Here is a 24,324-nt window from a genome sequence, read left to right on the forward strand (position 1 = left end):
AAAGGCAGCGGGTCCAGAGTGAGATGCTTCAAGCCACCCAACTGCGGCCCTTCATGTGGCTTTACAGGCCATGACGTGGTAACTCCTAGGGCTTGCAAAGACCTGCCACAGACCCAGTCAGAGGGAGGAGCACTGAACAAAAGATAGCTGGGGGGCTCGCTAGGGAGAGGAGATGCGTGCTGAAAGTAGACTATGGACCCAACATGATGTCTGTTTGTTACCTGTATTGCAAACCATACAGACTATGGACCCAACATGATGTCTGCTTGCTACCTGTATTGCAAACCATCACACCCAAAAGGACTGAGAGTAGGAGAGATTGTGCCTGCCACAGAGGCAGGAGGTGGGAACGAGTGGGGGTGGGGGGAGGATACTGGGAACTGTCAGGCTGGGGAATGGGCACTGGTGGAGGGGTGGGTACTCGAACATTGTTTGAATGAAACGCGATCATGTGAGTCTGTAAAAGTATCTCACAATGATTCATCAAAATTAAAAAAAAATACAAAAAAAAAGTGCTATGAGCCTTACTGACCTGTCCCCCAAGCAGACAGGAAGTGATGGAGACTGTCCCCGCTCAAGAAATGTGGAGTGATTCTAACAGACAAATATCTATTGACCATCACAAAATCAGGTCCTAGGTTTGCATTATCGACTGAGCTGAAGCTGAATTACTCCCCAAATGACACATGCAAAGAGTTTTGCAACACAAAAACACATGCAGAAACTGTATGCGAGCAATCACTTTTTAAAATATAGGAGGAAAAATTTTAGAAAAAGAGTATATATTATATATTATTATATAATGATATATATAGTATAATAATAAAAATATCAATAAAAGGGGCTGGAGCAATAGCACAGCGGGTGAGGCGTTTGCCTTGCACGCGACCGAACCGGGTTCAATTCCCAGCATCCCATGGGCTCCTCTGAGCACCGCCAGGAGTAATTCCTGAGTGCATAAGCCAGGAGTAACCCCTGTGCATCACCAGGTGTGACCCAAAAAGCAAAAAAAAAAAAAAAAAAAAGTGAAAATAAAGTAAAAAAAAATAAAATGGGTATCTTAAAGTATTGTTTTTAGTTACTGAAGTTTAACATAATACTTCTCTTACTTTTCAGGAGCAAGGCATTTTGTTTTGTTTTTCTTTCTGGATTCTAATGAACTATTTACAATTTCTTATCTTTAATGTACACTACAGAGGAGTGTTCTAAGAACCTAGATTTTTTTTATCTCCCACGTATGTTTTTTCAGAGGAGTGTTCTAAGATCCTAGAATTTTTTTATCTCCCACGTATGTTTTCTTAACAGTGAAGAAGCTGAAAGAACTGAGTTGCTGAGAGAAGCCTTACATGGGTTTAACCTCTCTCTCTCTCTTTCTCTCTCTCTCTCTCCTCTCCCTTTCTCTCCCTCTTTCTCTCTCCCTCCCATCCCCTCCCCCCACCTGAGTTTGATGAATAATTTTTCATCAATCATTTCAAATCCTATTTTACTTGACAAGGGGTAAAATTGATACACAAAGTTTTGATGTATGATTTTTCATCGACGATTATTTTAAAGCCCAGGGCACAATTTTCATGGCTAAATGGCAAGATCTAGACGGAGGGCCCTGTGAGATGCGGAGGCTGGAGATGCTGATCCTGGCTCCTGTGAGAGCAGGTCAGGCTGACATCACCTCAATCTCCAGGACCGAGGGAAGGTCGCCCTGGGACATGCGTGACTTCCCCCTACAGTTATAAAGCTATGTGACAGAGATCAATAAGGAAACTTATTTAACCAAAGGCAGATTCAATTAAAAAGACACAACAAGATGAAGAGCAAAATGCTATCTGGCAAACTACCATGAAGACAGATGGGTGGGCTCTTTGTCACTGCCCGGAGCTGACTGCCACCACGGTGCCTGGCCTCTCCAGGAACCAGGGGGACAGTCACTCCACAGGACCCCCTGCAGGCCAGGAACTGTGGCAGCCTGCAGGCACCCTACGGCCCCAGCCCCGCCCTCCGGAGAGCAGAGCATGGCAGGGATGAGGGGCACTTGCACCCACCACATCAGACGAAGACCGACACACCAACAGCTGCTGCTGTACGTCAGGTGAAGATCACTCAGGAGCGACAAGCAATGTGACTTCATCGTGCAAAAGTGTGTCTGTCTACACTAAATATAAAATATTTCTAGATGAAGGACAACCATGTGAGCAAGCAGGGTTCCGCAAAGGATTCAGCACCATCGACCATATCCACACGATAACCAAACTCATTGAGGTTTCTCGGGAGTTCAAGATGCCGCTCTGCTTAACGTTCATTGATTTAAAGAAGGCCTTTGATTCTGTTGAGACGGAAGCGGTCATTGAAGCCCTAGCCAATCAGGGCATTCAAGCCCAATACATCAGGATCCTCCGTGAGCTGTATTGCGGATTCACTACCAGGATCTCACCATTCTACAAAGAAGTGATCGTTGATGTCAAGAGAGGGGTGCGGCAGGGTGATACCATTTCACCGAAACTCTTCAGTGCCACCCTCGAGAACATCATGCGACGACTGGAATGGGAAGGAATGGGAGTGAAGATAGATGGTTGGCAACTACACCACCTCCGCTTTGCTGATGACATTGTTTTAATAACACCAAACATCAGCCAAGCGGCACAAATGCTGGCCGACTTTGACCGTGAGTGTGGAAAGGTAGGACTACAGCTGAATCTTACGAAGACAATGTTTATGAGAAACAGCCTTGTTCCTGACGCCCCATTCGCTCTCAATGGAACGACCATCTCCGAATGCAACAGCTATGTGTACCTAGGTCGAGAGGTCAACATGACAAATGACCTGGCACCCGAGCTGCGCAGGAGGAAGAGAGCGGCTTGGAACGCCTTCAAGAACGTCGAAGAAATAGCTAAGAGGACGAAGAACCTCCGGCTCCGGGCACATCTCTTTGATTCCACTGTTCTTCCTGCATTAACATATGCCTCAGAGACCTGGGCCCTACGCAAACAAGATGAGAACGCCATTCAGGTCTCCCAAAGAAGAATAGAAAGAGCTATGCTTGGAATATCACATTTCACTCAAATGAGAGAACGAATACGGAGTTCTGACATCCGTCGACGATCAAGGATCAGGGACGCTGTCTCATTTGCCAAGGTGTCGAAAATCAGATGGGCTGGTCACGTAATGAGATTTAAAGACGACCGTTGGACTAGAGCTGTTACTGATTGGATTCCACGGGATGTCAAGAGACCGCGTGGCCACCCACCTACCAGATGGTCAGACTTCTTTGTCAAGGTCATGAACGATCGGTTTGAGGCCCTCCATGTTCCCGGAGCGAAGAGATGCCATTGGGCTACACTAGCACGCGACAGGGACAAATGGAGACGTTACTGGCGCCCGCTCGAGCAAATCGACGACTAACGGGAAGTTAAGTGATTAAGTGATTAAGTGATTCTCTCAGTAACATGTAGTTTAGTGTGACTTCATCACTCAAATGTGTATCTATACTTAAATATAAAATCTCTCCCTTTCATGGGATCAAGTCCAGGGCGTCATACGTATGGAGATCTCACCCCACCATGGAGCTCCCAATACTCCTCACAGGCGACCCCAGTTCCTAAGTTTCATTGTACTTCACATCAAAACCGTTTGCATCATGAAATCCCTTCCCCCTGCAACAATCCAATGAGTAGGGCCTGAACAAGGCTTTCAGGGGTGAATGCCAACAACAAGTGGGGTGCTTTGCTCAGGCCCCAGTGTTTCCTGGTGAGACTGACATCAGTATTTACAACCAGATGAGTCCTCTGTAGAAGCACTGCTTTAAGGTAAAGGTAAAAGGTAAAGGCCCTCCCATTGATCGTCGATTTGCTCAAGCGGGCCCAGTAACGTCTCCATTGGAGACTTTGTTGTTACTGTGTCTGGCATATCGAATACTCTCGGTAGCTTGCCGGGCTCTCCGAGAGGGGCGGAGGAATCGAACTCGGGTCGGCCATGTTGGCCGCATGTAAGGCGAACGCCCTACCCGCTGAAGCACTGCTTTATACATCATTTATAGATACTTAAAGCATGTAAAATAATACAACTGTGAGCCCCCTCGGGACAGTTCTAAGCAAAACTTTGTCAGTAAACATTAACTACCCAGTTGCGGACCCAATTCTTCCTCCCATATTCAGCATACAGCTACACGGGCCAGTCAGGGTCTCACTCCCCAAGGTGAACGCTAGGAAGCAAAGCAAGCGCCCCAAGGGGGGAGCGGGGATTTCACCAGACCCCTCACCAAGGGGAGTCAGAAGCCAATCACTGACTCAACAAACTGATCCCGGCACCTTTTCCCACCGTGTAATAACACCGCCCCCGGCACACAACACACAAGCTGGGCCGAGAGGAAGCGTCCCCTCACAGCTCTGTTCCAACTCACCCAGGCCCCCAAGTGTGTGGACAAGGGCACCAGGCCCCAGCAGCACGGGCCCACTCTCCTGCTGCCCCTCCTCCTTGTAGAACAGCTTGTAGCCTTGGATGGTCGCGGCATCTTCTGCATCCGGCTGCCACTTCACAGAAATGGTGGTGCAGTTGAGAGGCTCCAAATGTAGCTCGGGAGACTTAGGGGCTAGAAAAATTAACCCAAAATGCAAGTATGAAACCCCTGAAATTCACACGGGCACAGAAAATGGTCTTCAGCAAACAGCTGCAAGATGTGCATCCTAACAACTGTACTTCCAGCTGGCTTTCAAAGTTGTGCAAGGACACTGAATTTGAGATATAAAACACAGCCTTAAAAAGACAGGCATATCCAAGAACAAAATAGGCTAAGTATTTTTATCTCTGATCATTCAACATTCCTCTGTGATAGGAACATCAATCAATCTACAATGGTAACAGCACAGCCTGCCATGCCATATTCTGCATCAGCAAAGAGAGGGGGTTCCAAGGGAGCCTCCCCGACACGGCCTTCCCGGGTCCAATCCCTGGCACCGCACGGTCTCCCCAGCCCCTGCCAGGACTAGCTCATGTGCACTGATGGGTGTGATCCGAAAATGAAAAAAAAAAAATGAAGTCTGGAACCTCCTAGCTTACAGTCTTTTAATTAAAGGTGATTTTTTTTCAAAATACATAGCAATACTGACTAAAATATGATCTTTACCATAAGCATGACTTTTGGCTGAAGTTCGTTGGAATCAGATCAACCAGTCCCTAAGTGCTCGCTAAGCGAACAGTGAAATCCACAATGACATCTGAAGTTCTCTGGGGAGAAGGACCAGGACAGGAGTCCGAGCTTACTTCTGGTTCTGCGCTCAGGGATCACTCCTGGTGGGGCTCAGAGGACTGTATGTTATGTCGGGGATTGAACCCAGGTCAGCTACGTGCCAGCGAAACACCCTCCCCGCTGTCCTATCTCCCCAACCCCAGTTTTTTCAATTGACGCCTACGATCCACAGAAATCTCAAGAATCTATTTATTCATAAAATGAATTTTCACTAAGACAAATTCAATTTGGAAGTGACATCCTTGCTCAGCAGTGCTGAGAACCGTACCTTTCACACTCGTGGCTCTGGGCGTCCTGTGGGAGGTCCACACGGAGGACTCTCCCAGCCCCACGCGCGTGGCCGCGGTGATGCGCACCAGGTAGACACTATCAGGCCGCAGGCCCTCCAGCAGGTACTCGTGTGTGGTGCCCGGGAGCTCCAGCGCGTGGACGGAGGTCTCAGTACTCAGCCGGAAGCACAGGCGGTAGAGCACCACCTGGCCCCGCCGGTACTTGGCGGGGATCGGCAGCCAGGAGATGAGAATATCAGTGGGACTTCGACTTGTCAAGCTAATTTCAGGAGGTCTCAGGGGAACTAGCCGTAGGAGGGGGGAGAGAAAGGGGAGGGGGGGGGCGTGGATAAGTATCTAGATTCAAAATTATCAACCAGCACACTAGAATTTACTGATTTTTCCAATAGCAACACATTGCACAATAAATGCTCTTTCGGCTCTAGCAGTCTTTTTTTTTTTCCAGTTAACAAACCAGAAAGAGAGAAGGAAAAAAGGATGAGAGAGGAGAAAGCACAGGGAAGCAAGGCTTTCATCACTGTGATGTGTCCTACTGCTGTTGGGGAAGAACATGAAATTACTTAGTACTCAAACTAAATAACCCCACCAGGGTGCTTTAGAAACAAGGAAGAGAATCACTCGAGTAGAACAGCTTAGAACACTAGGGTAGGGAATCTTATAAGCACTTTTGAAGAATAAGATTTGTATCTTCAAAATCAACATGAAGGGGATGGGGAGAGCATTCACAGGCTGGCTGGAGTCTAGGCTTTGCACGGGGGAGCCTGGGGTTCCCCCCTGGCACTGCAGGGACCCCCAGCACCACCAGGAATGAGCACAGTTCCTGGAGTAGTCCCTGACCACCACGAGGCATGACCCAAAAGCAAGAACAAAATGAATGTGATTTAGTGTTTCCAAGGATACAGTACCTAAACATGGTCCTGGAGTACCACAGGAAGCAAGTCTTCCTCCTCCTCCTCCTCCCAGCAAGGAGCTGGGACAAGGAGGTCCTGAACACTGTGATATGCTCCACCCCCCGCCCCGCCCCAAGCCGGTCCACTAGCAGTATCTCAGGATGGAGTCTCAGACCTCTCTCAGAGCACACAGTGGCCTGGTCTCCAAAGGAAAACTGTTTTTTTTTTTCAATCTACGATCAGGAAACTAACTAACTTCCTCCTCAAGCAGAATAAGCACACTTCATCTAAAATTAAAATAACTACTACCTGAATTTTTCAGAACTTTTTAAACTGAAAGGTATTAAATTTCATATACTCAGTTATAAAAGTCTTATATCAATACCTCTGACCTCTAATCATTGTATGCTCAATGTAACTATAATCTATTCATGCCCAAAGAATCTCAGATTTGAGAGAGAAAGAGAAGAGACAGAGACAGAGACAGAAAGACAGAGTGAGAGAAAGAGAGAGAAAGTAGAAGGAAAGTGCCTACAAAAGAGGCAGGTAAGGATTGGGGGAGTGGGAAGGAAACTGGGGACACTTGGTGATGGGAGATGTACACTAGTGAAAGGATGGGTGTTGGACCACTGGATGACAGAAACACATTAGAACAACTTTATAACTGGATATCTCACTGTTATTCAACAATCAATTTTTTTTGCTTAAAAATAAAGAATCTCAGATTTTATTCTACTCAGTCTTCTATTCTCATGATTGTTTAAAAATCATGAATATACAGATAAAAATGACAAGACCATTTCAATCACTGTAAAAGATTGGTTTCTGGGTCAAATCTCTACTGTTATCTTCGATGCATTTACAACTTAAGCTAGAAAACTGAAATATACCAAAATATCCTGAAATATGATATAGGGGCTTGGTAAAGGACTTGAGTGTACACCTTGCACTGGAGACCCCAGCCTGAGCCCCTTCTCAGCAACATGACCATGAAAATATAATGATTTTATAATTATGAGTTTAAACCATAAATAAGAGCAATCTTTATCCTGTTATTGTCAAAAAGTGAAATTCAGATCTGAAATGACATATTACATATTGGTTTCTATACCTATTTTTTTCCTACCCAAAAGAAGATATTTTCTCTAATTTAAAACAGCTGTATTCATTCAAGTTGATTAAACAGATTAACGTTCATGCTTATACAGCCCTTTCTTACCATCCTCTAAAGTATTCTGGGTAACATGGTCAGACATCTGGCTGGCTCCCATTGGCATATATGCCACAATGTAGAAAGTGTAATTGCTGGCAGGTTCTAAGTCATCAATAATATAATGAGTTGTGTCATTTCCAATGACTACTTGATACTCCTCATTATTTAAACCTGTATTTAAAAAACATCGTTTAAAAATCATGAAAATACAGATAAAAATGACAAGACTGTTTCAATTACTGTGAAATACTGGTTCCTGAGTCCAATCTCTAACTGTTATCCTTTAAGGACCCTTAAAAAGTGTAAATAGGAAGGCCTTCATTTTCAAAAAGTCTTGCTATGAAATGCTAGTCTGAATTTTTCCTGGATAACCCAAAGTGAAAATAACTATTCTGCTCTAACCACCATTTCATATTCAGTTGAAACAAACAGCAGAGAAAATGTGCAGGGACAATTCAACAGAACATCAGAGTCCAGCACGCCGTCATTTTCTAAGTGAACATCTGATTTGCTACACTCCTGCCTTCCTTTCCCGCCGAAACATAATGAAGACACTGTAGGGACAGTAATGGCTCGACTCTGTGAGAATGAAACAGACCAAAAGTTGCCTGCAAAAGAACTCAGAGCCCCTTGAGAGTCTATTGACTTTGATTGACATATGCTGTTCCTTTAACGCTAAAAGACTGAAGGCACTGAAGGTGCTTTAAACTCTTTGTTCCATGATGGTTTTTTTTTAATTTTTAAAAAAATTCTTCTCAGCAAGTCATAACAAAGTATGCATGGCACCACATAGAAGAGGATTTGTCTTTGTGCAATCTAATTCCTACAGAGCGAACATGCCAAGTGCTACAGGGAAACTGGTAGCCCCTGAACCCTGCGAATAATTCGCAGTCAATACACGTCACCTCATGGAGACTCTCCGAGGACAGAGCCCCTGCCCACGGGACACATAAACAAAACAGAAGGCACATTCCACTCTGAAGTTTTCCCACATTCTTGAATTAACTTGATAACATTTTAATTAGATAAGATTATAGAAACTTCACAACAGAATGGTTAATGGCTCGTTAATTAGGAGCCACACAGTCGATTCCTGACCTGCCAAACAAGGTCCTTGAGCTTCAATTAAAAAGCCTTGTTCTGCCCCTGAATAGGCCACTGAACCGCATGGGGAGGCGCTAATGAAACCACCATAATAGTGAACAAGACTGACCGCCACCACCCAGCAGTCCCTTCCCCTTCCTAATCACTAAGAGGGAATTAACATGCTCAGTTATCAGACTCCCATTCTTCTTGCTACCATGCCCCTAATTTAAATTCAAGATACTCCCTTCAAAAACACTACTTCAAAGTACAAAAACCAAACAAACCACCTGTTCCTACAAACCATTTTATTAGAGAACTATTTTGGTGGATGTTTGAACTCAGTTTTAATTTCTACCGCGTAAAAATTAGGCTATGATAATGTATAGAACTAAACTTTTAAAATTCTACTGTGAAAGAGTTCCTGTGAAAATTCAATAGAGAAATCACTAGGATTTAAAAGTGGTCTTTCCTTTTCCTCTAGAATTTTTGACAACAGAAAACAAAAGGATAAAAACAGTTTGAGGAGTGGAATTAAGTAAATTTTTATAGTTATTGGGCAAAACTTCTAGACAGATTTGATTTCTACTTTTTATGTAAGAAATAAGAATATCTGGGGCTGATGTGATAGCACAGCGGGTAGGGCATTTGCCTTGCATGCGGCCGACACAGGTTCAATTCCCAGCATCCCATATGGACCACGAGCACCACCAGGAGTAATTCCTGAGTTCATGAGCCAGGAGTAACCCCTGTGCATCACCGGGTGTGACCCAAAAAGAAAAAAAAATCAATATGTTTTATTCAAGTTTCACAGAATTCTACATGACTTAAGACAATATTCAAAACTTGAATACAGTGTCAGATATAAAATCAATAACAGGGTATTTGATGATTTTTACTTTCCCCCTTAAAAATAAAATGGAGGAAAGGGCTGGAGCGATAGTACACCGGGTAAGACATTTGCCTTGCACACAGTCAACCCGGGTTCTATTCTTGACATCCCCTACAGATCCCCGAGTCAGTCAAGAGTAAGCCCTGAGCACTGCAAGTATGACCTCAAAGTTAAAAAACAACAACAACAAAAAAACAAGAAGATGTGACTGGAGGGTGAAAGTGCCTGCCACCCAGTCGGCAGGGGAGAAACCAGGCACCCTGGGGAGGGGACGGGTGAACAATATACACCTGAAATGCAATCATAAATATCTTTGTAACTTTGTAATTCATGGTTATTCAATTAAACAAACAAACAAAATGATTGTAGTGGCTGGGGAGATGGCCCAGGTAGCTGAGCATAAGCTACACTGGGAGGGCCTGAGTTCTATTCCTGTGTGACCTCTCGGGTCCCCTACAGCACCAAGCAATGACCCAGGTGACCCACACAGCAGAGCTGAGGACCAACACCAGGAATGGTCCCAGGTATAGCAAGGGACACTTCCCCACAAAAACACATGCTAGAGAAGTCATAGTTCACTCTAGTACATACGACATGGTTTCTTTTCAACCGCATACTTAAATTGACATACTTAAAATCTCATTACTTTGGCAGGAATGAAACTCATAAGCACACCATTTTGTAATTTTTAGCAAGCAGACCTGGTTTAGACTTGATTCTAAACAGAGAAACTCAGACTATACTTATATACACAAAATACAAAACCACAGTAAAAAATCTGGAAAAAAACACATGTGTGATTTATTATTTGATTAAGAGATAAATGCCACAGTACTTCAAAAATACTTTTTTGCGTTATGTAAGATATTGTTCATACTGAAAACAAACCCTTGATAGCAAATTGCATGTAAAAAACAAATAAAGACTAGGGGGCAGAGATACAGTTGCATGTGGCTGACCCGTTTGATCCCTGGCACCCCATTTGGTTCCTGAAGCACCCCAGGAGAGACTCCTGCGTACAGAGTCAGGAGTAATCCCCGGGCACTGCCCAGTGTGGCCCCAAAACCAACCCCCACAAAATCCCCAAAACATAAAAACAAAACACAGATGTTTCCAATTGCTCACCTTCCGCTTTCATGTAGTGCACAGAGTAAGCTATGACTTTGTCCGAGTTATACAGTGGCCTCTCCCAAGCCAGGAGGATGGCTGAGCTGGACATGGTCTCGGCGTGAACATTATACGGCGCGCTGGGTCTGTCTTCAGACATGACTACTGTCAGTCTGGCTCGCGACAAAAGGGACCCTTGGCTGTTCTCAGCCATGCACTGGTAGATAGCATCATCTTCAGGAATAATCTGGTTAATTACCAATTTACTGGGAAAAAGAAAAAGTATTCATTTCTATGATAAGATGTAAGGATGAGATAAAAGTTGTTACTTCCAAGTGAATGTTCATTTGAAACGACAAAAAATACTGGGGCTGGATAGATAATACAGTGGGTAGGGTGCTTGCCTTGCACAGGGCCAACTTGGGTGAGGTCCCCAGCACCATATATGGTTCCCTGAACCCTTCCAGGAGTGACTCCTGAGTGCAGAGTCAGGAGTGATCCCTGAGCATCACTTGGTGATTCAAACACCAAAACTAAAACAAAAAGACCCCAAAAGCTACATGACAAAAATTACTAAGAACAAAAAAATTATGAAAACTATACCCACTAAAAATCTATATAATTACACGAAAATACTTTTATTTCCTGAGCCTATACAAGTAAACGCCTGAGCTATCCAAATCCTGCTTTCTTCAGGTAACAACTTAATCTCTTTTGAAACAATACACTAGAGTAGGTGATATCACACCCTGTTTGTGTATCACAATGTTAGATCAGATTCAGGGCAACACAAACTTGTAAATTTTGTTCAACATAAATGAGCATGCTATAAAAAGATTCAAATTTATACAAATGAATTCTTAAATTTATGCATGAAGTTTGAACTGTGAAGGAATTCTTAGAGAATCAATTATTTCCTTTCTTTTCTCATTTTATGCAAAAGGAAAATGAGACCCCCCAAAGGTTTAACATACTTGCTAATAACTTTAGCCCGTGGGTTACTAGAATCAGAAACCTGGTCTGGGAAAGGTCCAACACTCATTTCATTATGATCACCCCTATGATCCATAAGTAAGAGGCTCTCTGGTGCAATGAAGTTAAAAGAGTACAAGGCACAATAATAGTACATCAATTTACTTTAGTTCCACTTTTAAAAACAAGATAATTTGACAGGGAAATTACAATTACACAAAAAACTTGACTAGACTCATGCTCTCTTATGTCAAGACCACTGACGTGACAAGACTCACCTGTTGTACATTTTAATTCTGCCATTTGAATGTACTTTCCTTCCATTTTTCAACCATGACATTTTGGGTGAGGGAATTCCTTCTGCCTGGCATACAAATCGTGCAGTGCCAGCTCGAGGCCTGGTCAAACTTTCTGGCCACTCAACAAATGAGGGAGGAGCTATTTTTTTTTTAAAAAGAAAATAGGGAAAAAAATAATGTTTCTGGAAAAAAACAATGCAAAGAACAACAACAACAATGAAAAAAAAAAGCACAGAAAATGACCGATCAAGTCCCATACGTGGACAATTCTGACTTTTCCCATACGTGGACAATTCTGACTTTCTTAGCCTCAACCTGCAGAATCAACAGATTCAAAGTTCAGACTGATCAATGAATATACGGATTTGTGAGCAAGTGAAGTGACAGCGGGGAAGAATAAGAACAAGATGGTATGTAGACGAAAGACAGTGAGCACAAAGTGACAGTGCTTGAACTTTCACTGAAAACTCACTGTTGTTTGACATTTCCTGCTCACCATCCTATCAGTGCTTCAACATTCAAGGATGATAAAAAGTGAGCTTTGAATGAGACAGAACGGCGAGCCTTAAAACTGAAGATTATGGGCGCATATGCTGCCTGAGCTCATGTGCTGCTTGCGCCCACGTGGCCGAGCACATATGGGCTGAGCACATGTGTCGCCCTCATCTCCCCTCTTGAGATGTGTACTTTCATGCTTTTGTGTCTAATGCTAGGATGAGTGTAGGGGCTCTCTCTGCCCTTGGAGAAGCCCGTGTTCTCTCTTGAGTACGTTACTCTCTCTTACTCTCTTCCCCTCCACACCTTAAAAATCCTCCAAATAAAATCTATTTGTTTCAAAAAAAAACCCTGAAGACTCTGGACATACCCAACACGGTCACGGTAGCCATGGCGACTGTGAAGTTCCGTGTGCCGGGTGTGGTGGCCCGACACACATACACGCCAGCATGCTGCAGCTTGACATCAGATATCATGAGGTTCCCGTTTCCAAGTACCCGAGTATTGAAGACATCAATGGACTTGTGGTCTATATTGAAGAGAAAATTTCCATTAAAAAATCACGAACGGGCCAGGGATTGCTGGAAGTGATCACTCTGGACACAAAGTAAGCGCTGAACGGAGGGAAAGTGATACGCATGACACCCTTTCAGTACCTGCACTGCAAACCACTGAGAGAGAGAGAGAGAGAAAGAGAGAGAGAGAGAGAAACAGAGAGAGAGAGTGAAGGTGACAGGGAGAGGCAGAGAGAGAGAGAGGAGAGAGGGGAGACAGAGAGCGGGGGTAGAGAGAGGAGAGAGGGAAAGAGAGAGGGAGGAAACGAGAGAGAGGAGGGGGAAGTGTCTGCCATAGAGGTAGGTTGAGGGTGGGGCAGAGGGGCGGGAGGGAAACTGGGCACACTGGTGGTGGTAAATGCACACGGGCGAAGAAACAGGTGGTGGAGCATGGAATGACTAAAACCCAATCACTACAACTTTGCAACTGTGTATCTCATGGTGCTTCAATTTAAAAAAAATTTTTTTTAAATTTTTTTATGTCACACCACATGGGAGAGGTAGGTAAGGCCCACGGGACTGAGAAGAAACGGAGCTGTGGACGCATCTAAGGTGGAAACACAATCAAAATGCCTGAAAACGAGAGGGTGACAGCATTATCCAAGGGGGTCTCGGAAAGAAGGAGTCTAGGCTTGGAGGAGACTGGGGTCACCCACAGCGGCCTGTGTATGCACTTTCAGAACTAGAGAGCACTTCCCCCGGGGGTGGGAAGAAACAAAGGCCCCAAAGTCCCAGGAAACAGCAGCCAGGGTAAGAAGAGGCACCTCAAGCACCCCAGGCCTGCCCCGTTGTGCTCCTCCCTGAGCTGTGGGCAGATCTAGGTCCCGGCAGCATGCACCACGCACAGATGCGCCAGACCGCAGGAGGGGAGCCAGGCCCGGGGACCGTGGCTTGGGCCATTGGGTGGTTGCTCTGCTGGCCAACCCCACCCCCGGGGAAACACTGTGGCTGAGCAGCGGCTTTCTCGCAGAGCCATTCTTTGCACCAGATCTCGGGAGCTGCGGCGTCTCGGGACAGAAGGAGCTCCCGTGCCCCGGGCTCAGCTGGGAGCAGCCAGTGCAGCCTGAGACTGTCCTGCAGGGACTCAGCCTCAGCCGGGCCCCAGACCTCCGCCTTCAGAGTCAGCCACAGAACAGGCCCAGAAGTAGAGGAAGGCCCATGGAGGGAGCACGAGACTTGGTTTCATCAGAGGCAGAGAACACGGGGCACGGAGGATGCCAGCAAGCCCAGCTCTGCGTCTGTCCCCAGCACCCGGAGAGGCGAGGTGTCGATGGTACCCAGTGCACGGACGGCTGCCCAGGTCACAGCTGGGGCAGTTATTCCTGAGAAAGTCACAGAGCGCTGGCGTCCCTGAGAAACACAAAAGACATCCTGGGAGTGAGCCCTGCTGGCCATCCCCAGGCCTGGACCAGCCATCCCAAGCCTGGCACAGGCATGAGGAGCCCCTGCTGAGTGGCTGTCACAGGGGACTGAGGGCCCCAACTGCAGCCAGTGCTCTGGTCAGCCGGGCCATGATGCCACACTCGCTGCAGACACCAGCAACTGTGAGTCTGGGCTGGCCTTGATGCGACAACAAGCATAGGGCCCGGGCAGCCCAGATTCTCCGGCAACACAAGCGAGCACAGGCCAGATGCACAGGCATCACTCTGGCCCCAGAAGCATTTCAAACACCCCCACAGAACATTCGCGGCTGGCAGAAATCCTGATGTGCCTGCTGCTCAGGTCACCTGGAACGCAGAATTCCAGCTCTAGTTCCCACTGGGCACCAGAAAACCAAACCCAAACATGAGGGGGGCGGGGAGCTCAAGAAAGCACTGAAGAATTCGCTGAAACGGAATAAAGGCAGATAAAGAGCAGAGCTCATTGAGTCAGTGACGTGCTGACAAGGCACAGGCCATCATCTACAAAGAAGGCCGACCCGGGAACAGATCTAAGAGGAACGAAGAAAATGCACATTCCGTAATGGTCAAGAGTTAAGAGGAACCCACTCTGCATGAGGAATTCCTGAAGGAGAGTAAGGTGGGGGGGGAGGAGACCCTGTGAAAGGGACAGTACCTGGGAAGCCCCCCAGCTCTTGTGCTCTGAGCCAGGAGGCCCAAAAACCGCAGAACAAAATAATCCACGGAACAGCACCAAGACACACCGGCATCCAAGAGAGACACACTCCTCAAAGCAACAAGGGAAATGTGAAACTTCGAACAGAAAGGAAACGGAATGAAATTCACATACTTCTTAGATGAACCAACCCGCAGGAAGGGAAGGAGTATGTAAGAGACACTCAAAGTAGCACTGTAGCACTGTCCTCCCGTTGTTCATCGATTTCCTCAAGCGGGTACCAGTAACATCTCACAACAAATTTTGAGACTGGTTGTTACTGTTTTTGGAATATCAAATACATCATGATAGCTTGCCAGGCTTTGCCATGCAGGCGAGATAGTCTCAGTAGCTTGCCGAGCTCTCCAAGAGGAGCCGAGGAATCAAACCCAGCTCGGCCGGGCTGGCTGCACACAAGGCAAATGCCCTACCCGCTGTGCAATCGCTCCAGTCCACTCAAAGTACTGAATGAAAAGAAACTGCAAACACAAACCCTCTACTCTGCAAGGACATCACTCAGATCTGAGGGAGTGACAGTGTCTTATACAGGAGCTGAAGACATATACTTCATCAAAATCAGCTCTGCAAAAAAAACTGAACACACACACACACACACACACACACACACACACACACACACACCCCTCTAAATGGAAAAAAAAAATTCACAAAATCAGCAAGACGGTACAGGCATGCCTGGAACCTTGCCAAGTCCAGTTTAACCCTGTGCTCTGCATAAAGTGCTCCCTAAGCACTGTGAGGAATGATGCTTCAGCACATAACCAAGAGTAAGCCCAGACCACCACTGGGGACTTCCCAGAAACAAAATGACCAAAATAAAATGACCACCATAAAAAAAGGGCAACAAATTCTTTCTTATCAGATATTTTCTAAATGTCAAAGAACTACACTTTCCTATCAAAATGCAAACAGCAGGTGGGTTGATCAGGCAATAAAACTCAACTTTCTGCTACCTGCAAGAGACACGACTCTTGCAAAATAAAACACTGACTCAGAGCAAAAGGTTAGAAAACAATCACACAGGATACAGTAGACTTTAAAAAAGAAAAAGAAAAACCAAAAACTAACCAACAAAAGAACAACTAGGGGTGGCCATACTATATCAGATCAACAGCATTCAAGTTAAAGAAGGGAATCAAATAGGGATGGACACTCCATACTGTTTAGGGATCAACAGACCAAGAGTACTTAACTGTTTGTTTTGGTTTTTATACCACACTGTGCTCAGGGATCACCCCAGGAAGGGTTCAGGGGACATATGCAGTGCTGGAGATCAAACCTGAGTTAGCGGCATGCAGAGTAAGCACCCTACGTGCTGTACGATCTCTGGCCCCACAAAGACTTAAATTTTATCAACACATATGCACTAACGATGGGCAACAACATTTATAAAGCAATTGCAAACAATTGATATGCTGAGCAGATACACTGACAGCACATAACAGCAGCGGGAGACTATTTCAATAGCTCATTCTGATCATCAATAAAGAAACAAGAGCCCAAGTCAGAAACGGGAAGATCTAGGGAAGATCTAGTAGATCTTTACAGGGACCTCCACTCCCAACGCTGAACACAGAATCTTTTTCAGTGCACATGGAGCATTCTCCCGGAACAGATCACATGCTCAGGGACAATTCAATTGTCCATAAAGTCAAGAAAATAGAAATAATATCACTGTCTTTTTTTAAGAGCACAATATTCTGAAGGTAGAAACTTATACAAAGAAAGTTGAGGGCTGGAGAGATCATAAATAAAGTCTGATTAGGCACTTGCCTTGCATGAGGTCAACCTGGGTTTGATCCCTAGCACCTTAAATAGTACACTGATTCCCACCAGGACTGATTACTGAGAAAAGAGCCAGGAGTAAGCCCTGAGCAGAGTGGGTATGCCCCTCCAAAAAAACAAAACCACAAAAATTAAGAAAGCTGGGGAAGAGCTCCAACACTTGTAAACAAAGCAGCATTTGTTAAATAACTCGTTGGATCAAGAAGGATTTCAAGAGGAAATAAAAAGATCCCACAAAACTCATGAAAATAAAGTCACAAACTACCAGACCCCATACTACCCAGCATAAGCACTACTAAATTCACTATGGTACAGGGTTATACCAGGAAAGAAAACTCAAATCAATGGCCTAAAGTCAAAGCTTGAGCAACTAGAAAAAGACCAAATAATTCCAAAGGCAAGTATAAGGAAGGAAACAATAAAATCTGGACAGAAATCATGGCACAGAAATCCATAAAAGAATAAAAAGAATTAGTGAAACCAGGATCTGGACTTTTTTTTTTATAAAGAATAAACAAGATAAACAAACCCTTAGCTAGACTCATGACGAAAAATTATAGAGAAAACTCCAAAGTAACTGAATCAGAGATTAACAAGGATAAATTACAATAGAGACTTCAGAAATACAAGAGATCATAAGAGACTACTTGGACAACCCCATGCCACTGAAGAACTTAAAAGAAACGAATGAATTACTAGAGCCTAAAAGAAATGAGTGAATTCTCAGAATCAAACAACTTCCCAAGACTAAGTCAGGAGGAAGTAGAAAAAATATTTTAAAAATCACAAGAAAATTAAAATGTCAATTAAAAATTTCCCATGAATAATGCCCAGGTCCAGATGGATATATTAACAATGAGTTCTACCAAACCTTCAAAGACTTATTTCCTACACTTCTAGGGTTTCCCAAACTATCAAAGAAACAATTCCTTTCTAATTGCTTCCATGAAGCCAATATCTTCATAATACCAAGATCACACAGATATATAATTAAACTATAAAAGAAATTACTGATACTCCTGGTGAACGCCAGTGCAAAGATCCTCAACAAAATCTTAGCAAGCCAAATCCAACAATACAGCAAAGGGATTATACATGAGAATCAAGTGAAATTTATCTCAGGAATGAAAGGATGGTTGAATATATGCAAATCAATTGATGTAATAAAACATGTCAACAAAAGGAAAGATAAAATCATATGATGAAGAGAAAAGAAAGCTCTTGATAAGCTTCAATATATACATTCTTGTTTAAAAACCTTTAACAAAATAGGGACAGAAAGAACATTCCTCAAGAGGGCAACGGTCATTTTCAACAAACCAACAGCCAACATCACACACAATGACAAAAATACAAATCAAAGGACAAAAGCCACCTTTCCTCTGAGACACAAGTGTCCATTATTATTATTCAAATGCAGTTTTGGAAAAACTCACTGTAAAAGTCAAAAAAAGAATAAGAAGGGATCCAAACAGAAAAGGAAGAAGTTAAGCTATCGTATGCACATAATATAGAGAAAAACTCTGACTCCACTAAGAGAATTCTTAGATGCTAAAAAGTGATATAGCAAAGTAGAGATTACAAAATTGACTCACAAAATTCAGTAGAATATTTACATGCAAATAACTAGAAGAGAAAGAAAAAAGACAAGCTAAAAAAGACCATTTAAAATAGTGTCCAGTGGGGCTGGAGTGATAGTATAGCAGGTAGAGTGCCTGCCTTGCATGAGATAGACCCAAATTCAGTCTCCAGTACCCATATAAGCTCTGAGAGGTGTGACCCCTGAGCATTGCTGGGTGTGGCCCCAGACCCCAAGTATATAAATAAAATAGTGTCTTGTGGCCGGAGAGACCATTTAGTGGATAGAGCTCTTGTCTTGCGCACGGCCAACATGGATTTGACTCCCGCCTCCTCACGTGGCCCCTCCTTCCCCCACCAGAAGTAACTCCTGAGCACAGAGCAGGAGTAAGCCCTGGTTACTTGGGGCCAAAATAAATTTTAAAAATAGTGTCCAAAAGATCAAATACCTAGTATTCAATTTAACAAAAGATGTGAACAACACACACATTGAAAACTATCAGTCACTACTGAAAGAAAGCAACACCAGGAAATGAGAAAATATCCTACGTTCACGGACTGGAAGAATTAACGCTGTGAAAATGACCACCCTGCCTAAAACAATATGCAGATTCAACGCAGTCTCCATTAAAATTCTGATGACATCCTTTAAGAAATTAGAATAAAATCTGAAAAATCTGTATGGAATTAGAAAATTTCCAAATAGTCAAAGGAATTATGAGAAAACACTGAGAGAAAACAGACAAAGCTTTCTAAGGAGCAGTCAGCAGGAATATTTTCAAGAAAAATAAACACACAACAATTTTAAAACAACTGCAATTACACTCTGCATGGCAAAAGAAACTCAGGTTAAAATCAAGACACCTTACTGAATGGGAGAAAATAGTTGCATACAATATATCAGAAAAAAAGGTCAACTATGCAAGATATATAAATCATACACAAAAATTATCAATAGACTGTCAAAAAATCGGGAAACGGAAGCCTGAGATGTAAAATGGGGAGAGGGAGGCCTGAGACATGGTGCAGGGGTTAAGGTGCTTGCCTTAACCTTGCTTCCTGATGGCAAGTGGTTTGAGTCCCTAAAATTGCAGACAGTCCTCTGAGCAACACCACAGGTCACTTCTGAGCACCGAACCTCAAGCGTGGCCCACAAACAAAAAATGAGGAGAGGCAGTAAATAGACACTTTCACAAAAAAGATGTATGGAATGTCGTCCGTAGGAATATGAAGAAGTGTCATCAGTTTTATCAGGGAACTGCAAACCAAAACAAGAATGAGACAGCATCCCATACAAGTGAGAATCACAGGCAGCAGAAAGACTGGTAACGATCATTGGAACAGGAATCTTCATGGAATGCTGTCCGATGCCACTTTTATGTCTCCACCCCCAAACACAAAGAAATTCATTTTAAAAGATATATGCACATGTATGTTCACTGCAACACTTAGTACGATATCCAGGATAATGAAGCAATCTAAATATACAACGACAGATGAAGGGATAGACACAGAAAGATTGCATTCATCTGGGGAACATAAAGCAACAAAATGGGAGACTAACACCCAGGAATGGCTCAGATTAGTACCAGGAATTTTGCTCCATGACTTGAAGGCCAGCCACATGTGCTAGGTGAGAAGGAAGCTCAGATAGAGAAGAGAGCACCAAATAAAGGGTGTTGTGAAGACCCTCCCAGGGTGGGAGAGACATGCTAAAAGTAGTCTATAGACCAAACATGATTGCCACTCAATGCCTCTCTGGCAAAACACAGTACCCAAAAGAAGAGAGAGAGAACAAGGGGGGACTGCCCTGCCACAGCAGTAGGGTGGGACGGGGGGGGATGGGGGAGGAGGGATGCTAGGACCCGTGGTGGGGGAGGATGGGCACTGGTGGAGGGATGGGTACTTGATCATTGTATAACTGAAACCCAAGCACAAAAATTTATAAGTCTAAAAAAAATTGTACTAAAATGTATAGTAATAAAACCTATATAGTACTGAAAAAAAATTTTTAAAAAAATAAAATAAAAATAAATAAATAAATGTAAATTTAAAAAAAAAAGAAGTTGTAATATATATACACAATGGAATACTACGAAGCTCTAAGAAAATGATGAAATCGTGTAATCTGGATGGAATCAAAGGGCAACTCATTAAGTGAATTAAGTCAGAGTAAGGAAGAAAAATACCAGATGAAATCACTCATCTGTGGAATATGGAGAAACGAAACCAGGAAACGAATATCCATAAACAAACCCTTTGCCCTTTATTACTGAACTGGGTACCAAGTGGAAGGGGCAGGGGTAGGATGAAGAACAGACCAGAGGTCACAGCTGTAGGCACTTTGGGGCGGGGGGTAGATTGCAGTGACTTTGTATGTCAATACTATAAACTCTGACACTGTTCTCACCAGGATGCCTAGACTGCAATTAAAAGAAAAAAGTTTTTTTTTTAATGGTTTAGCATGATTTAAAGTCAAGTTAAAAAATCAACCAATCCTATCATAAAGGAGGTGAAATTTTCAGGGATAGATCTGCAGTGTCATGCTAGGTGAAGTGAGTCCCACGGAGAGGGACAGATAGAATGATCTAACACACACAGGGTGTAAAGAATAGTTGGGAAATGACTCAAGCCAGAGGTAATGAAAAAGAAGAAAAGGAGAGCTGATCCTTAGAATCCCGTCACTGGGCCAAGAGGGGGGACAGGTCAGGGAAGGGGCCTTGATGACAATGACGGGAGGCACTCACTCCGGCTAAGGGCTGGGTGCTGAAAGGAGGAAAGTGATACGCGTGATACACTACCAGGAGCAGCAACAATCCTGCCTGAAAAGAAAAAAGAAAAAGGAGAGCAAGAAAAGTGCCTGCCATAAAGGCAGGCTGGGGGGCAAGAGGGAAAAGAGGGAGGAGGTATCAGAGGAGCAAGGCGGACACTGGTGAAAGGACTGGTACTAAAGCATTGTATGCCTAAAACCCGATCATGGGTAACTGCGATTCATGGTGATTCAATTTTTCAAAATGGATAAAATTCAATCCTAAAACTCTTTATTTACTTACTAAAATGCCAAAATTTTTAAAAAAGAAAAAAAAAACACTACCATCTAAACTGGCAAATGTGTTTTTTATATAAGATATTTATCAGTGTCACTACACAAAATTTAAGGAAAAGGCTTAATTTCCCTGAGACTTACCGAGACGGCTCCAAGAAATGATTGGTTTAGGATTTCCCGTGGCCACACATTCCAAAACCACAGTCTGATGGAGAGACGCCGTCACGTTCTGCGGCCCAGCCATGATGACGGGAGTGTGGAAGGAGCGTGACTCCTTGGCTTCGGGGAGGAAAAGATAGAAAATGGAAGCAAATTCTAAATAATATACAAATGAGCTCAAATATTTTAAACTTTTAAAACATAACTCGAGTTTTTTTTATTTTATGAGTTGTTTTATGAATTGTTTTATGAGTTGTTTTATGAGTTATAGGACATAACTCCTATAAACATGAAATTCACCGATTTGAAGTGTGCGATTCAATGTTTGTTATTTTCAAAGTTATTTTCAATATTACCACAATCAGTTGAGAATACTTTCATAACCTTCAAAAAGAAACTATATTCTATAACAGTTACTCCGTAATCTCTCCCGTGGCCTGACAACCCCTCATCCACTTTCTCTCTGGATTTTCTTATTCTAAACAACAAAGAAATCATGTTACAGCCTTTTGTGTCTACTTTCGATTCAGTTACCATGTTTTCAAGATTCATCGATCTTGTAATATCTATCAATATTTAATTTCTTTCTACTGAATAAAAGAACATTTGATTAAACAGTTTTTGTCCTTGCTGGTTTGGAACCCACACCAGGACATACTCCAGGACATACTCCAGTATGGATAGACAGACGGATAGATCTGCAGTGTCATGTCATACTCCAGGACATACTCCCGGCCTGCTCTCTGGGGTCATTCCTGGGGACGACATGCAGTGCTGGGATTGAACCTGGGTCAGTGCATGCAAGGCAAGGGCCTTACCCTTTTGCTATCTTTTCGGTCCCAAACACTTCATTTTTTTTTTTAATTTTTTCCCTTTATTTATTTATTTTTTTACAGTTGTAGATTTACAATTTTTTGTGCTTGGGTTTCAATTATACAATGATCAGATACCCATCCCTCCACCAGTGCCCATTTTCCACTACCATGGATAATATCCCTCCCACCCATCAAACACTTCATTTTTTTAAAAAAATCCATTCACCAGCAGATAGACAATTAGTCTGACTCTAAATAATGTGTTTTTAACTGAGGTTCAAACAAAATCTTAACACTTTCACTAATCCCTGTTCTTGTTGAGAACAAAAGGAAGCATGGCTTCCAGAACGCTTTTGTCTTTATCGATCACAGCAGAAAACTAATAGATATTCCCTAAAATTAAAACGTAACATTTAATTCGAGGGCTGGCAAGACAACTCAGAGAATTGGCACCTGCTTTGCAGGCTGAAGACCTGGAACCACATGATTCCCCAAGCACCTCTGGGAGTCACGCCTGAATCCCCAGCCAGATGTGTGGATCTTGAACCAAAAATTATGTGTATATATGTGTGTGTGTGTGTGTGTGTGTGTGTGTGTGTGTATCCTGCTCTTTCTCAAAAAATGTTTCTCAAACTTAAAGCATATTTAGTATATTTCCTGTGAAGGGGAATATTCAGGTGAAATATGACAACGTCTTTAGGCTTTTTTGCACAGATTAAAGTAAATTCTAATTATTTTGAAATAAAATATAGAATTTCTCCAAATTTTTCCCTCTTCTAACTATATTCCAGTACAATACAATACACAAAAATTACATTCACTTAATACTAACAGTAATAATAATATCTGGGTATTGGAATTAAGGATAATATTCTGCAACTTAGATTTTTATACTTTCTCGCATTTGTTTTTATTTTGTTTGTTTAATGTAAAACCATCTGTGATGTCTGGGACTGAACTAAGATTGTGTATGTGCAAGGCAAGAATCTAATTCCCTGTACTGTATCTCCAGCACCTAATATTTGTACTTAACATTCTTTGGTTTGGGGGAACCATACATGGTACCAGGGAGGAATGAACCAAGGCCTCTGGTGTGCAAAGCGCCCTTTTCACATTCTTTAATGTAAAACATTTACGAGTCTTTTTTACTTTGTATACATTATTCTTTATATGCATGTATGCATATAAAACATGCATTTTTCTAAAAAATGCAAATTATGGTTTTTTCTTCAAACAAACAAAAACAAACAAACACTGTCCTCCCACTGTTCATCGATTTGCTCGAACGGGCCCAGTAATGTCTCCATTTTGAGACTTATTATTACTGTGTTTGGCATATCGAATACGTCATGGGTTTTCTTGCCAGGCTTTGCTTTGCAGTGAGGGTGAGATACTTTCAGTAGCTTGCCGGGCTCTCCGAGAGGGGCGGAGGAATCGAACCCGGCTCAGCCAGGCTGGCTGCGTGCAAGGCAAATGCCCTACCGCTGTGCTATCGCTCCAGCCCATATTAGAATATATATAAAATATATATGTATATATATGTATATATATATATATATACTGGCAAGGCAAACGCCCTACCGCTGTGCTATTGCTCAGCAACAAAAAATCCAAAAGGAGACCAATGATTCTCTGCTGACAATGGACACTTTTTGTAGAAATAAATGACTGTTTTTAAATATTTTTAATATTTTTGCATTTCGTGCTTTAAAATGTAAAGTGGAATTTTTAGAAAACAAACATTAAATCCCTTTTAGACCTTGACATTAACATAACATGAAACAAGTTCACC

The 24,324-nt window shown here is 43.1% G+C and overlaps 1 protein-coding gene across 1 annotated transcript in view; it reads right to left on the reverse strand.

Moving 5' to 3' along the window:
- The window catches only part of PRTG (protogenin), a 170,128-nt gene that overhangs the window by 89,037 nt on the left and 56,767 nt on the right, over positions 1-24,324 (reverse strand). Inside the window, exons 5-11 of the mRNA XM_056115327.1 lie at positions 21,700-21,837; positions 12,851-13,009; positions 11,965-12,124; positions 10,733-10,980; positions 7,639-7,803; positions 5,508-5,813; positions 4,394-4,582 (exon numbers count right to left, since the gene is read on the reverse strand). Of these exons, the coding sequence (XP_055971302.1) occupies positions 4,394-4,582; positions 5,508-5,813; positions 7,639-7,803; positions 10,733-10,980; positions 11,965-12,124; positions 12,851-13,009; positions 21,700-21,837 (1,365 nt within the window). The remainder of the gene's footprint in view (positions 1-4,393; positions 4,583-5,507; positions 5,814-7,638; positions 7,804-10,732; positions 10,981-11,964; positions 12,125-12,850; positions 13,010-21,699; positions 21,838-24,324) is intronic.

Source organism: Sorex fumeus, unplaced genomic scaffold (genome assembly GCF_029834395.1).
Source record: "Sorex fumeus unplaced genomic scaffold, SorFum_2.1 ptg000029l, whole genome shotgun sequence".
Taxonomy (NCBI): domain Eukaryota; kingdom Metazoa; phylum Chordata; class Mammalia; order Eulipotyphla; family Soricidae; genus Sorex; species Sorex fumeus.